Source organism: Brachycentrus maculatus, unplaced genomic scaffold, assembly GCF_059751285.1.
Source record: "Brachycentrus maculatus isolate JH-2025_06_01 unplaced genomic scaffold, ASM5975128v1 h1tg000549l, whole genome shotgun sequence".
Lineage (NCBI taxonomy): Eukaryota > Metazoa > Arthropoda > Insecta > Trichoptera > Brachycentridae > Brachycentrus > Brachycentrus maculatus.
The window spans coordinates 76,516-89,511 of record NW_028281293.1 but is presented as its reverse complement, the minus strand read 5'-3'; the positions used below and the strand labels follow the sequence as shown (position 1 = coordinate 89,511).

General features: G+C 30.8%; 1 protein-coding gene across 1 annotated transcript in view; it reads right to left on the bottom strand.

Annotated features, from left to right (window-relative positions):
* The window catches only part of LOC148301528 (furin-like protease 1), a 91,137-nt gene extending 85,873 nt beyond the window's left edge, over window positions 1-5,264 (bottom strand). Inside the window, exon 1 of the mRNA XM_088273114.1 lies at window positions 5,193-5,264. Within this exon, the coding sequence (XP_088129240.1) occupies window positions 5,193-5,264 (72 nt within the window). The remainder of the gene's footprint in view (window positions 1-5,192) is intronic.
* Between the last annotated feature and the right edge of the window lie 7,732 nt (window positions 5,265-12,996).

The following is a 12,996-nucleotide window of genomic DNA, read 5'->3' as shown; positions in this document are numbered from 1 at the left end:
AAAAAAATAAAACACTTGTTTAAAACCACTATTGAGTTTATAAATGTAACATGACTAGTTTCAAGAACTACTGATATTTTCATCAACGGCTGAAAATACAAAATCAACTACAACAGTTTTGTATTTTCACCTGCAGATTAGTTATTGAAACTTGTCGTATTCAGAAATAATCTCAAAAGTGATCTTGTATAAGTGTTTTATTTTTATATTTAAATAACCATATTAATCTACAAACTCCTGACCTGACCATTTTCAAGTATTTGAAATACTTTGTCATGCCAAGTTTTTCTCGGTCTTCTTCTGCCAATTATATTCGCCTCATGAATTTGTTTTATTGTTTTTTCTTCACTCATTCGTTCCACATACCCAAACTTCATCAATCACAATACAAATAACTTAGGTAATTTTATTGACTAAGTTTTTTGCCTTGCATTATTTAATACATCGTCTTGCAGCACATTTGCCTGAGAGATCACATTTTGAGTGCATTCAGTCTACTATCATTCCTTTTTTATCAACTCCATGCTTCACTTACACTTTGCGTACATTAGGGTTAGAATAAGGACTCCATTGTGTACTGCCAAATTATCGAACATTTATCATATATCATTTTGCAGCACATTCATCTGAGAGATCCCATTAATATTACATTCTGTCTACTTTCATCCTTCTTTTGCCAACTCCATGCTTCACTTCCATGCTTTAGAGGACTCCGTTGCGTACTGCAAGTTAAGCTTTAGCTGATAGGCTTTTATATGCTAAAACTGATTTCAGCACACATTTCCTTCTGTTGAGATATCGTGGGTATACTGGCAACAAAACGTTAACTCTAAAATCCATGTCATTTAAAGCTTTAGACTGAATAAAATACCCGTTATTAAACTTAAAAATTAATTTACTTTTAAAACCACATAAACATCACATTTCAAACTACTTTGTATTTTGCCAGTAAATATGTAATTTGCAAATCATATAATAGATACTAATCACTCATTTCACTCTCATAAATTAAAATTATTACACCTTGTTCCATATAAAGGCCAAATTATGAATTATCTTGAAAATTTAGAAATACAAAAAAACCTGAATTCTAATAATAATTTATTAAATAATATATTGTTTCAAAATTCTTCGCCATTGCTTTCAATTTTTCCTTTGTTTTCAAACTCCGTTCCTTGACTAACCCCTTCCCCTTACTTTCCCCTCTCCTTATTTATAGAAAAATTTTATATTTTATATTTTAGTTATTATACAGACCTGAATGATGGAAGTTTAACTTCTGAAACATGTAGTCTTTAATATAACTCAAGTGGTAAAAAACAAAGTGTTTTTTTTAATTATTGAAATATGTAGAACGTTGAAAACTTTTGAATACTGCATCATTAAGTCAAAATTGCATATTTTCGAGTTGATTTTTTTTCCAGTACGCCCACGATATTAAGTTATATTTAAAAACGCAAAGGTTCATTATTGCTCAGTCAGTAAAAAATGTTAAAACGAAGAGAAAAAACTAACAATAATAAAACATAAAAACGAAACAACATAAGTGCTAAGAAAAGGTTTTAAATATTTATTATACTGGCGATCACCATCCCAAAATTGAATTCATCGATAGGGTGGAATTCAGACAAGATTTTCAGGGTAGAACCTGAAAGGCTTCGCTTCTATTTCAGTAAACATGATATAGGATCATTATCACTTGGCCCGGAGGTCCAACGGCGATTTATGAGGGTCGATGGCCCCAAAATCTCGAATTTAAATTCCACAAGGCGTGAGAAATTTTCAGGATCTTGTTTGCAGAACATGACCATTAAAAGTTGATGTAGAGATTAATGGTGAATCTGCATAAAATGGTTCCGTAATACAAAAATAATTATAAGTAATTGGTGGTTCGATCATAAAGAATTTATTTTATTTTATGATTATTTAATATAACTAACTATAATTATTTTAAATAATTTATTAATTTTCTGTACATTTATACTTTGCAATCTCAAAATTAATTACGCAGTTCTCTCCAACAAAAAAACTGACCACTTATATTACTAATAATAATAACAATGGTTTCACTATTTTAGCTAAACCCTTATTTTCCATGACTTATTTTTTTTATCTTTTATTCCATAATTTGTAATTTAATAAGTGTGTTATTTTCAACTTTGTTGAGATGTCATTATAAATAACTTCTAGATGGACAAATCCAGATTTGTAGATACTAAAAATATTTTGAATAAAATAACTGATAAAATTAAAAGTTTAATCGGTAATTTTAACTTGATAAATTCTACTATTTCATCAAATCTATTGTGACACATGTTTCAATGCATTTCACTTAATTTTCAAATACCGTATGTGAAACTAAGCCGCTCTTCATCCTTCAACGTCTCAAAGACACAATTCTAAAATTTAGACTTAGCTTCACATACGGTGTTTGAAAATGATGCGAAAAGCATCGAAACGAGTGTTACAATAGATTTTAAGAAAAAGTGGTGTTTAAAAATGCTCAATAAAAAAAAACCTTCAATCGATACAAAATGGTGATTTATAAAAAATAAAATAATTGTCATTTCCAAATAATGTATTTTTTTAAATTTATTTATAGGATCAACCCGCAAAGCCTCCCCACTTTTAGAGGTTTTTCCTCAGAAATACATCATAAACATCCAGACAACTTACATATAAATCTTTCATGATTTTATTTTGCGATTGGCGGAAATCGAACCCACGACACCAGTTTCGCAGTCGAGCATCTACCCAACTACGCCACGACGCCTATCACATGAAAGGTATGTTGCACGAAGAAACTTTTTTTCAAGTAGTCGAGCTACCAGTACAAGACAAAATAAAATGAATTTTCATAACTTTCATATGTGGAGGTCCTCACCAAAAAGTAACAATTTCATTATTGCACAAAAAATCCTTTAAATGCAAATCTTTTCTGTTTAATGTATTCTATGAAATCTTAATTCAAGTTGCGACCAAACGTGACCAATCCTGAGATCAATATGAAATCATTAAATAGCACCAAAACTTAACAATTTTACAAGCTACAATTTCTGTTTACTTAAAATCATTTATAATGGAAATGTAACGTTTTGGAATGGACCTCCACATATAACGTTGACAATATTTTTAAAGTGTGTCCGAACTTTCGTTCGCTGGATTTCACCCCACATAGGGGTGGTTTATTGACGTTGGGACATCAATATTTTTTTTCTTTATATAAAATTTATTAAACGAAGTGATTTTTCCCGAAGAAAGAGGTTAACATCTTTTCCGAGTAATAACAGTAAACAAACTTTTTATAGATATTATTGTATCGTATTTTTACTTCTTGATAAATACAGAGTTCATGTTACTCGTAAAATTTATTTCTTCAATTAATTTTCTGTATTGAATAAAAATATTTCATACGATATCCATACACACAAGTTTTTTCTTACGTCGAGCTAAAAATAATATTGTTTGGAGTTAGTTGTGGAAAAAAAACTAATCTTTAGAGATAATATCGTGAGTATACAGGCAAAAAACGTTAAACCTAAAATTCCTGTTTTAATAATCCCTGTTATAATAAAACTTTTAGCCTGAGTAAAATGCCCGCTATTAAACTCAATGTTGGATTTATGTACTTTAAAACTACATAAATATGACATTTAAAACTACAAAGTGTATTTTCCAGTTTAAAAAACGTTTGAAAATTTAATAATATGCATTATTAAGTCAAAATTGCAATTTTTGAGTTCACGTTTTTTGCCAGTATCCCCACGATATGTGCGTGGCGATTATGATTGAATTTACTCTCATATATCCGAAAAAATATAAGTTTTGTATATATGTATGAGTAGAATCAACTCGTGCCAAGTGTTTTTGCCTAAAATTTTCACTCACGAATTACATTATATTATAGTAACTTTAAAAATAGAGAGTAAATCCACTCACGAGTAGGCATAGGCTATCAAATTTTAAAAAAATAAGGCCTGAATAGGGTCATGACAAACGGTGGTGCATAAGCCGTAGTTAGATATCAGAGTCACTTGGGCGTTAGGTAATTAAAAAAAAGGAGTAGAAACATGAATGTGGAACAGGCGAAGATCATTTGCAAAGACAGATTGGTGTGGCGTTCTATTCCCTCTGCTTACCCCTGTGGATAGCGGTGTCATGGGTAGTCGGTTTTATCTGTAGGTAGGTCCATTTATTTCAACTAGCTCTTGAAAAAAATTCAAAGATATAAAAAAAATAGTATCAGTCTTGAAAAAGAAGCGGTTAGTTTCAAAACCGGTAGACATAATAATTTAATATAAAAAGTTATTTTAAAACAAAGTTATATTTTAATTAAAAATATAAAGTTATTTAATTTCAACCTGAATCAGATATTTTGTGTCCGCTTTTCACCGTTTTACATATTTATATTCTAGTGTAGAAAGTTATCTCTTTTAATATTTCTAAGAATTTGCATTTTGCACTCTTTATTTTATTTTTCAACCCGCCATTCTCTTTTATTTATATTGAATCTGCAGATTAGTCACAGAAATGGAAAATCCAAGGGAAATGGTAAATTCCGTTAGCAATGAAAATATTTAAGTTCATCTCATATAAAACAGTGATATTACATACACTTTAATCTTGTTACACTATATAATTATAAAAACCTCATAATTATTTAACCTTATAATCCTGAAAGATAAAAAAATACTAAACTTGTATTTGTGAATTAGTTTCGTACAACACTCTTCCGATAAGATTTTTTTTAAGAGCAATCAAAGGCAAATTTTTAAGGCAATGTGCAAACTTTTTGAGCTCACGGTTTTATACCTATCTCAAAATATAAACATTTGAAGAACCTACTTTCAGTCTACCTGATTTTTTTAAAAATTGGACGACAATTTTATTTTGAATCTTCTTTTTCTTCTTGTTGTAGGGCTTGTGACCTGTTTTTAAAAGAGATTAGCCTCCTGCGATGTCGATTCCCAGCTATCGATCCATCTCTTTGCTGGTCTACCCGAATCTTTAATTTTGAATCTGTCACAAAAAAATATATACTGAAAAATCGAAAAATTGCAAATTCTGAAAAATAGGAGGAAAATAAATAAAAATCAAACTGAATAGAGAAATATAAAAACAGAGGTCTGATTTAACTTTCGTCGCAAGGATTTTCTTCTTCGGTCCATCCTTTGTAAAACTGAAAGGTTTACCTTTGTCGGCCCGAAGGGCTTCGCTTTCTTTTTGAGTCGAATATCTAATATAGAAAATGACACCACAAGCATTGTAACAAAATAAAAAATTTAAAGCGTGTACATTAAAATCGAAAATATGCAAGAATACTATTGCCAAGGTGTAGAAGAATCCCGTTTCGGAAAACTTCTTCAGACATATGGAGCACATCAATATCCAATGAGATATCGTTCAACATAGCGGTAGCTATTCCTACAGGCATAACCATCGGCAGGTTGGTCTTGTGTATAGGAATGTGAAACAATCTATGATGCAGTTCCCTATGCACCATTGGGGTATGGATAAGGGTTTGAAAAAAATATTTATGTAAGAAACAGTTTTAAAAATATGGAATGTCGTGTATGTAGTACAATTTGAGGATAGTGATTTAAAATACTATCACACTTTAGCTGAAAATTTCTTATAACGTAAAATGTCGGCGTAGTGAAAATGCGAGCAATCTTGGCGTTTAACCCGGGCGCTTTGACTATCGGGACAAAGCTGGTTTTATTAGATAATTAAAATATTTGCTTGTAAACAGGGCGACAGAGCCTGCGAAGGTACGACAATACGTAACAGTTAACAGCCGAGGGCTGAACTCAGAATCTTGGGTCGTTTGGTTACAAAGCTTGTTTTACCTTTGATTACTTACGTACAACACGGGTACGTCTGAAATCTACAGTGAAAGCTTTGAAATGAGGACCAACATATATATTTATTTTTTAAATAATAATATTATATTTCAAAAATACATTAACTCTAGATATACTGGAACTTTATTTAACGTACTTCGGATCTAACGGATGAAAAATTCGGTCAGTTTAAAAAAATCAAAAATCGTCTGTTAATATTATACAAACGAGTAAATCTCCTCATGTTGACAATTTTACAATTAAAATTAACGCATTTTAGTTATTTTTTTTATTTTTTATTTCTTAATTTTGCTTATATTACAACTAATATAAATTATTATTTACACTTAATTTCCATGATCTATAAAAATCTATTTACATCTCTTTACACCAAACAAATTTGATTATAAAAAAAAAATAGCAAACTTCAATAGTGCTAACAAAACTTGATTCCTATTGCAAAGCAGGATTACCAAAAGCAATCTCATCAATATCAAACAGCAATGTTAGTTTAAGACGGGTACTCGAAGACAATAAATATAATTTTATTGAACAATTGTTTATTAATATCTAAATACAGTGTTTATATTTTCAACAACAAAAAAAATAATTTTAAACATATTTCTATATAACGGACCTTCGACTTTAACGGACACTCCCTTTCCCCAATTAGTCCGTTATATTGAGGTTTTACTGTACCTAGCGTAATAATGATAGATGTTTGAATGGTGACATAAGGAAAGAATGCAAGGCTGAGATAAGCAAATGCAATAAAAAATGATGTGTTTTTATATCGTTTCGGCATGTGAAACGAATGAGTGAAGAAAAAACAGCGAAACAAATTTATAAGGCGAATGTAGTTGAAAATAGAAGCAGAGGAGGACTGAAAAAAATAAGCGGACTGAAATAATAAAAATAATAAAAAGAAAGAAATAAGAAATAATAAAAAATACAAATAAATATAAATAAATAAAAAAACACCTATAATAACGAAAAACGTTATATCTGCAACATATAGTTTCTAAACAAGTTAAAGTCGACATAATTAAACAACCCATGATTTTCCCCTTATTTTCTCCAAAACACACCGAATATCAGATATGGGAATTATTATTTGCGTCCCAATAAACAGTTTACGTTAAATAAGAGAGATAAAATCTGAACCGAATTGGCAATATCACTAAAGTTATAATCGGTTCCAATCCGATGGCCAGGTGCTGTCGATTGTACCTTTACAGTACCGAAATTAACTTGCGATATTTCTGGGTGCGGATTTCCTATAGCCCTGGAAGGTATGCCTACCGCAGTACCCACTTCCCCGTGAAGGAAGATAAAGGAGTATCCGGTTTTTCTAAGGTATCGTAACAATTTCAAACAATTGGCCATCTTGTACTGAAGGGTTGTTTATATTTTAAAAGGCAAAGTAGGTAAACTGCCCGAGAAAAGCGAATTCAATTCAATATTAAAAAGTGAACGTTGAAAAAAATATTTTAAAATATTATCAGTTTTGCGTTCAAATTATTAAACGCAGGGAGAGTAAAATATTTTTTCAGGAAAATATTATCAAATTAAACTAACTAACTAACTAACTAACCATCACGCCGCTTATCCGCAGGGGTAGGCAGAGAGAAAAGAGCGCCACACATCTCTGTCCTTGCAAACATTCTTCGCCTCTTCCACGTTCATGCATCTCCTCATACATACCCGCCGATTGTTACGACTCCTAACCTGAGCACTTTCAAGTATTTGGCATACCTGATCGTGCCATGTTATTCTCGGTCTTCCTCTGCTTCTTTTCCCACTAACATTCGCCTCATAAATTTGTTTTACCGTTCATGTCCAAACCATCTCAACACACCTTTCTTAATTTTATCGATAATGCTTATCTCAGGTTTGCATTCCTTCCTTATTTCACTATTCGCACATCTATCATACATCGTTTTGTCGCAGATTCTTCTGAGAGATCGCATTTCGACTGCATTCAGTCTACTTTCATCCTTCTTTTTCCAACTCCACGTTTCACTTCCATACATTAGAGTTGGAACCAGGACTCCGTTGTGCACTGCCAGTTTAGCTTCTGCTGATAGGTTTTTATTTGCTATAACTGATTTGTGAGTGCACCATTCACTTTGTTCCCAGCATTCACTCTCCTTTCTATATCTTTATCAATCTTTCCATCCCTAGAAAACATACTACCCAAATACACGAAATCATCTACCTGTTCCAAAATCTCTCCGTATACCAATATTTCACATTCAGATCTGCATTCTTCTCTTTCAAAAACCATAATCTTGGATTTGCTAACATTCATCAATAAATCACTTTCCTTGCACACATTATACACTTCATCAAATTAACAATACCACAATTGAAAGGAAAAGAAAATATTAGGGTTTTACAAGCAAAATAACAACATTCTGTACTCAAACGTAAGACTCAAAATGTTATAAATTTTATGAAAGGGATATTTCTGAAGAAAAAAAACTTGGTGTTGGTGTGAGCTCAGTTAATATTTTTTTAAACCATTTTTCTGTATGTTTTTTGAGTCCAAGACTACAAAAAATTAAGTATTGTTTAATAATTTATTAGTTTTACTCATTTAATAAGTAAATTTCAATTAATTTCTGATTAAAATTCAATTTAGTTTGAATTGAACCTTAATATTCTAAATTTAAGTATGGGCAAGTCTTAAGACATATCTCCAAGAAAATGTAGGGAAGTACCAACCTAACTACTTCATTCCACATATTTCTAAAGAGAGATAGCAGCACTCACAGGTATTTTGAAGTCTGGGGTTAACCGGAAAAAAAAGAAAAATTCATAAAAACCCACCTCTAGAAGCAGCCCGCGTCTGAAAAAGTGGGAGAAAAACGATCACCACTCCGCGTGGTCACCGTAAAATCAGGACATCTATTTCCAAAATCGTAAAACGTGTGTTGATTGTCCACTACGTTGATAAACGATGTAGGAATCAACGCCTCCAAAATGACAGTTTGGAGACGGTTAGTTGAAGTAAATCTAATTGGTCGACGTCCAACCAAAAAATTACGCCTGACTGAGGCCATGAAGAAAAAACGACTCTTATGGGCCAGAACACTCCGGAATATGACTGTTTCGGACTGGAATCGAGTATTTATGACTTATATTTGTATAATAAAATAAGAAGATAATAAAAAATACACATTTTCGCAATCATGGTAATACTTTATAGGTCTGCTTCTAAGACGAGTCAACATTTAAAATTTTGGTGGGAAAAACTTAATTCGTCCGACGGGGCCCAGGAGAAAAATTCCACCCGGACTGCCTGGTGAAGAGAGCTAAAAACACCCTGTTAGCATAATGTTGTGGTCCATGATCTCATTTAAGGGTATGGGACGCCTCCATATCATGGAAGGGACCATGAGGCAAGACCAGTACCAGCGAGTACTGAAAAGTCGGCTCCAGCCGAAGCTAAGGAATGGTTCCCTGGTGATGAAGGGTATGTGTTTATGCATGAATAAGTACCGTGTCATAAAGCCAGGAGTGTTACCACATTCCTGGCTGAAAAAAATGTCTGTTGAGTATGTGTTTTGCCTTGCCCGGGCAATTTGCTGGATATGAACCCCATTGAAAATATTTGGGGGCTAACGAAACGGGAAATTGCTAAAAAAAGTCATCACCACCAAGCGGTTACTGAAAGAAACTCTTATCAGAGTATGGCATGGTAACCCTAATCTTCGGCACAATACAAAAATCTGCAAAGAAAGCATGCCCCGACGTTTGGAAGTTGTAATTGCAGCATAGGGTGTTATTACTAAATATTAAGGTTTTTTCTGAAATTTTTGAATAATCGCTTTTTATGATAAAAATAAATTACTTTTATTAAATGTAGGATTACATTGTTTCTAAATTCTAAATAAAGCACCCCAATCAATTAAAAAAATAATTGAAAAACCTAATTATTTGCTAATTAAATTAATTTGATCATGAAAATTACAGGAAATTCGAAGTGTCCCTAATAATTTGGCCACCCACTGTATATATATATATATATATATATATATATATATATATATATATATATATATATATATATATATATATATGTATATATATATATATATATAAATATATATATATCGGAATTCGCTAACCATTTAATAGATAATGATCCCAAATTTAACCACAATAACGTAGAAATCCTAAAAATAATCAATACGAAAAGCCATAAACTGCAGCATTTTGAAACAATAGAAATTCATAAGAATATAAATAACAATAAACCCATAGTTAACAATATGACAATGACTAAAGCCTCCCCCCTTTTGTCTATGTTCCCTCTGATAAGAAATAAAAATAATAATAAAAATTTAATTAATAAATAAAAATAAGAAACAGCTACTACCCCCTCTTCAACCTTCAACGTCCCAAGGACCCAACTCTAAAATTTAGAATTAGCTTCACATACGGTGTTTGAAAATGATGCGGAATGCATCGAAACACGTGTCACAGTAGATTTTAAGAAATAGTGGTATTTACTAAGTTAAACATTAATTAAAAAAAAAAATATATATATATATATATATATATATATATATATATATATATATATATATATATATATATATATATATATATATATATATATATATATATATATATATATATATATATATATATATATATATATATATATATATATATATATATATATATATATATATATATCCTTTATTTCGCAATTGCTTTCACATGTAAGTTATATAGGATAGAGTAGTGTGGCGTTCTATTCTCTCTGTCTACCTCTGCGGTTTTCTGTTTGAAATAATTAGAATTAACTCCATATCATAGAATATATTGTTATACCATATATTGCATATGCACGCAATCACGCATAGGCAGTACCGATGTGAGATTTTATTTATTTATATTTATTTGGACTCCGCATCCATGGTGTAGTAGTGAGCGTGTTTTTCGTCCGTGCTGGAGGTCCCAGGTTCGATTCCCAGGATGGGGGGGGGGGGGGTAAAATAAATATAAGTGATATTACACTGCAATAATTATTTTATATTACCCTAAAGCGCAGGCGTGAACATCTTGCCTTAATGTATGTAACGATCAAGATAACACTGCGTCAATACGATGCAGTGACCTATGCACCATTGGGTGCAGATAAGGGTAAGAATAATTTTTTGGATTTTATTTAATCTCTTTTCGTTTGAAACACATGTCATATAAATGAACGCTTTAACTATTAAAAAATAAAAAGGGAAATGTGGAAAAATTCAAAATTCGTAAATAAATCAACGACCCACCCCATTACAATTTTTTTAATCTATTCAGTTTCTCCTGTAGACAAGGTCGAATGGGTTTAGTTGGTTTGAACATTAAAAATGCAAAATTCATCACAACCATAAAAAGGGTATAAACCCCATTTGGGCCATTAAAAGTTTTAAAGTTAATGGAAAATAAAGCATTAAACATCTTTGCAAGCTTCTAGAAAGGCGTCAAGGTTATGAAAATAAATACAAAGAACTTATCGAGCTTTTTTAATCCAAGAGAAAAAAAGTATTACGCAAAAATTTGCACCTTGTTTTTTGATTAATTCAAAGTTAAAACTCGGACGGTTAAATAAATAGAGGGTGAATTAAAGCCTTGATATTATATTCAAAATAATTACACCACCAGGAATACAGGAATAGTCGTTTACCAGGAATTAATCTCTTTTACTTTAATTAAAAAAACTCTTTTTAATTGAACCTTGGCGAGCAATAAAAATATGAACAAGACATTTTAAAAAGCTTCACGTTAACACATAAAGAGGAGAGTCATTAAATGCGATGCAAATCTAAAAAATACAAATAAAATAGTCTACGTATTCACAACGAACACAGGCGTTATAAGCTAAATATTAATATTATAAATAAAAATATGCAATGAAATCGAACGATATTTATTTATTATTGAAGTCTGCATTTAACCCTATAGGGCGTTATAGTTGAACCCCGTAAATCCGAACTAATAAGGGCTGTGGCCTGTTTGGATTCGGAAAAGTTCGGATAAGCCAAAAAAAAATGTAATACAGTACATATTAACATAGTATTTCAAACTACAGTAGTTAAGTCTTTTAAATTTTTTGAATTTCATTCAATTATTTTTTTACATTTTAATATAATATTACAGTACTTGACTAGCAATACATTTACATTACTGTATACTTTTTCAACTTTTAATGATTTAAGTCCCTGAGTATATAAAATAAGCAATGTTTCATCAATTTCAATTATTCATTCGGCAGTCACTTTGCGGTAATATTTATCAATTTTAATAGATTTATATTATCCACTGACACTTCGTGATGGAATTGCATTTTTAATTTAATATTAGATTAAAACCAATATTTTTAGCTTTTCCACTTTTTTATTTGACCAGCGACCGGGTTTCGTCGTTACCGACATCATCAGACTGGTGAGAGGCTATACAAATTGTTATGTTATATATAAAAGAAGGCAGGAGTTGATAATTATGATTTGATATAATTTTATTGAGAAATTAATTTAATTTGAGTGAATTTAAGTATTGTATGATATTAAAAATATTTTTTATAAAAAATATTTTTAATATCATACAATACTTAAATTCACTCAAATTAAATTAATTTCTCAATAAAATTATATCAAATCATGGTTATCAACTCCTGCCTTTTTTTATATACAACATAACAATTTGTATAGCCTCTCACCAGTCTGATGATGTCGGTAACGACGAAACCCGGTCGCTGGTCAAATAAAAAAGTTGAAAAGCTAAAAATATTGGTTTTAATCTAATAACAAATTATCCATTTTAATATTATATTTTACTTGGTAAATACCGCTATTTCTTGAAATCTGTTGTGACATGTGATTCGATGCATTCAGCGTAGGCCGTAGTCAAACATCGTATGCTGCATGTATCCAAATAAGTGTCACAAGAGATTTAAAGATATAGTGGTGATAAAGAAGTAAAATTTTAAATAAAAAATGTCATTATTCTTTGCAGGGAATCATACGATATATTAATTCAACTGAAATAGTAAATAATATATATTATGCATATTTTTTTGTATCGGGGATCACACAATGCATCGAAACACGATCGATTTGAAAAATAGTGGTATTTAACAAGAAAATTTCAA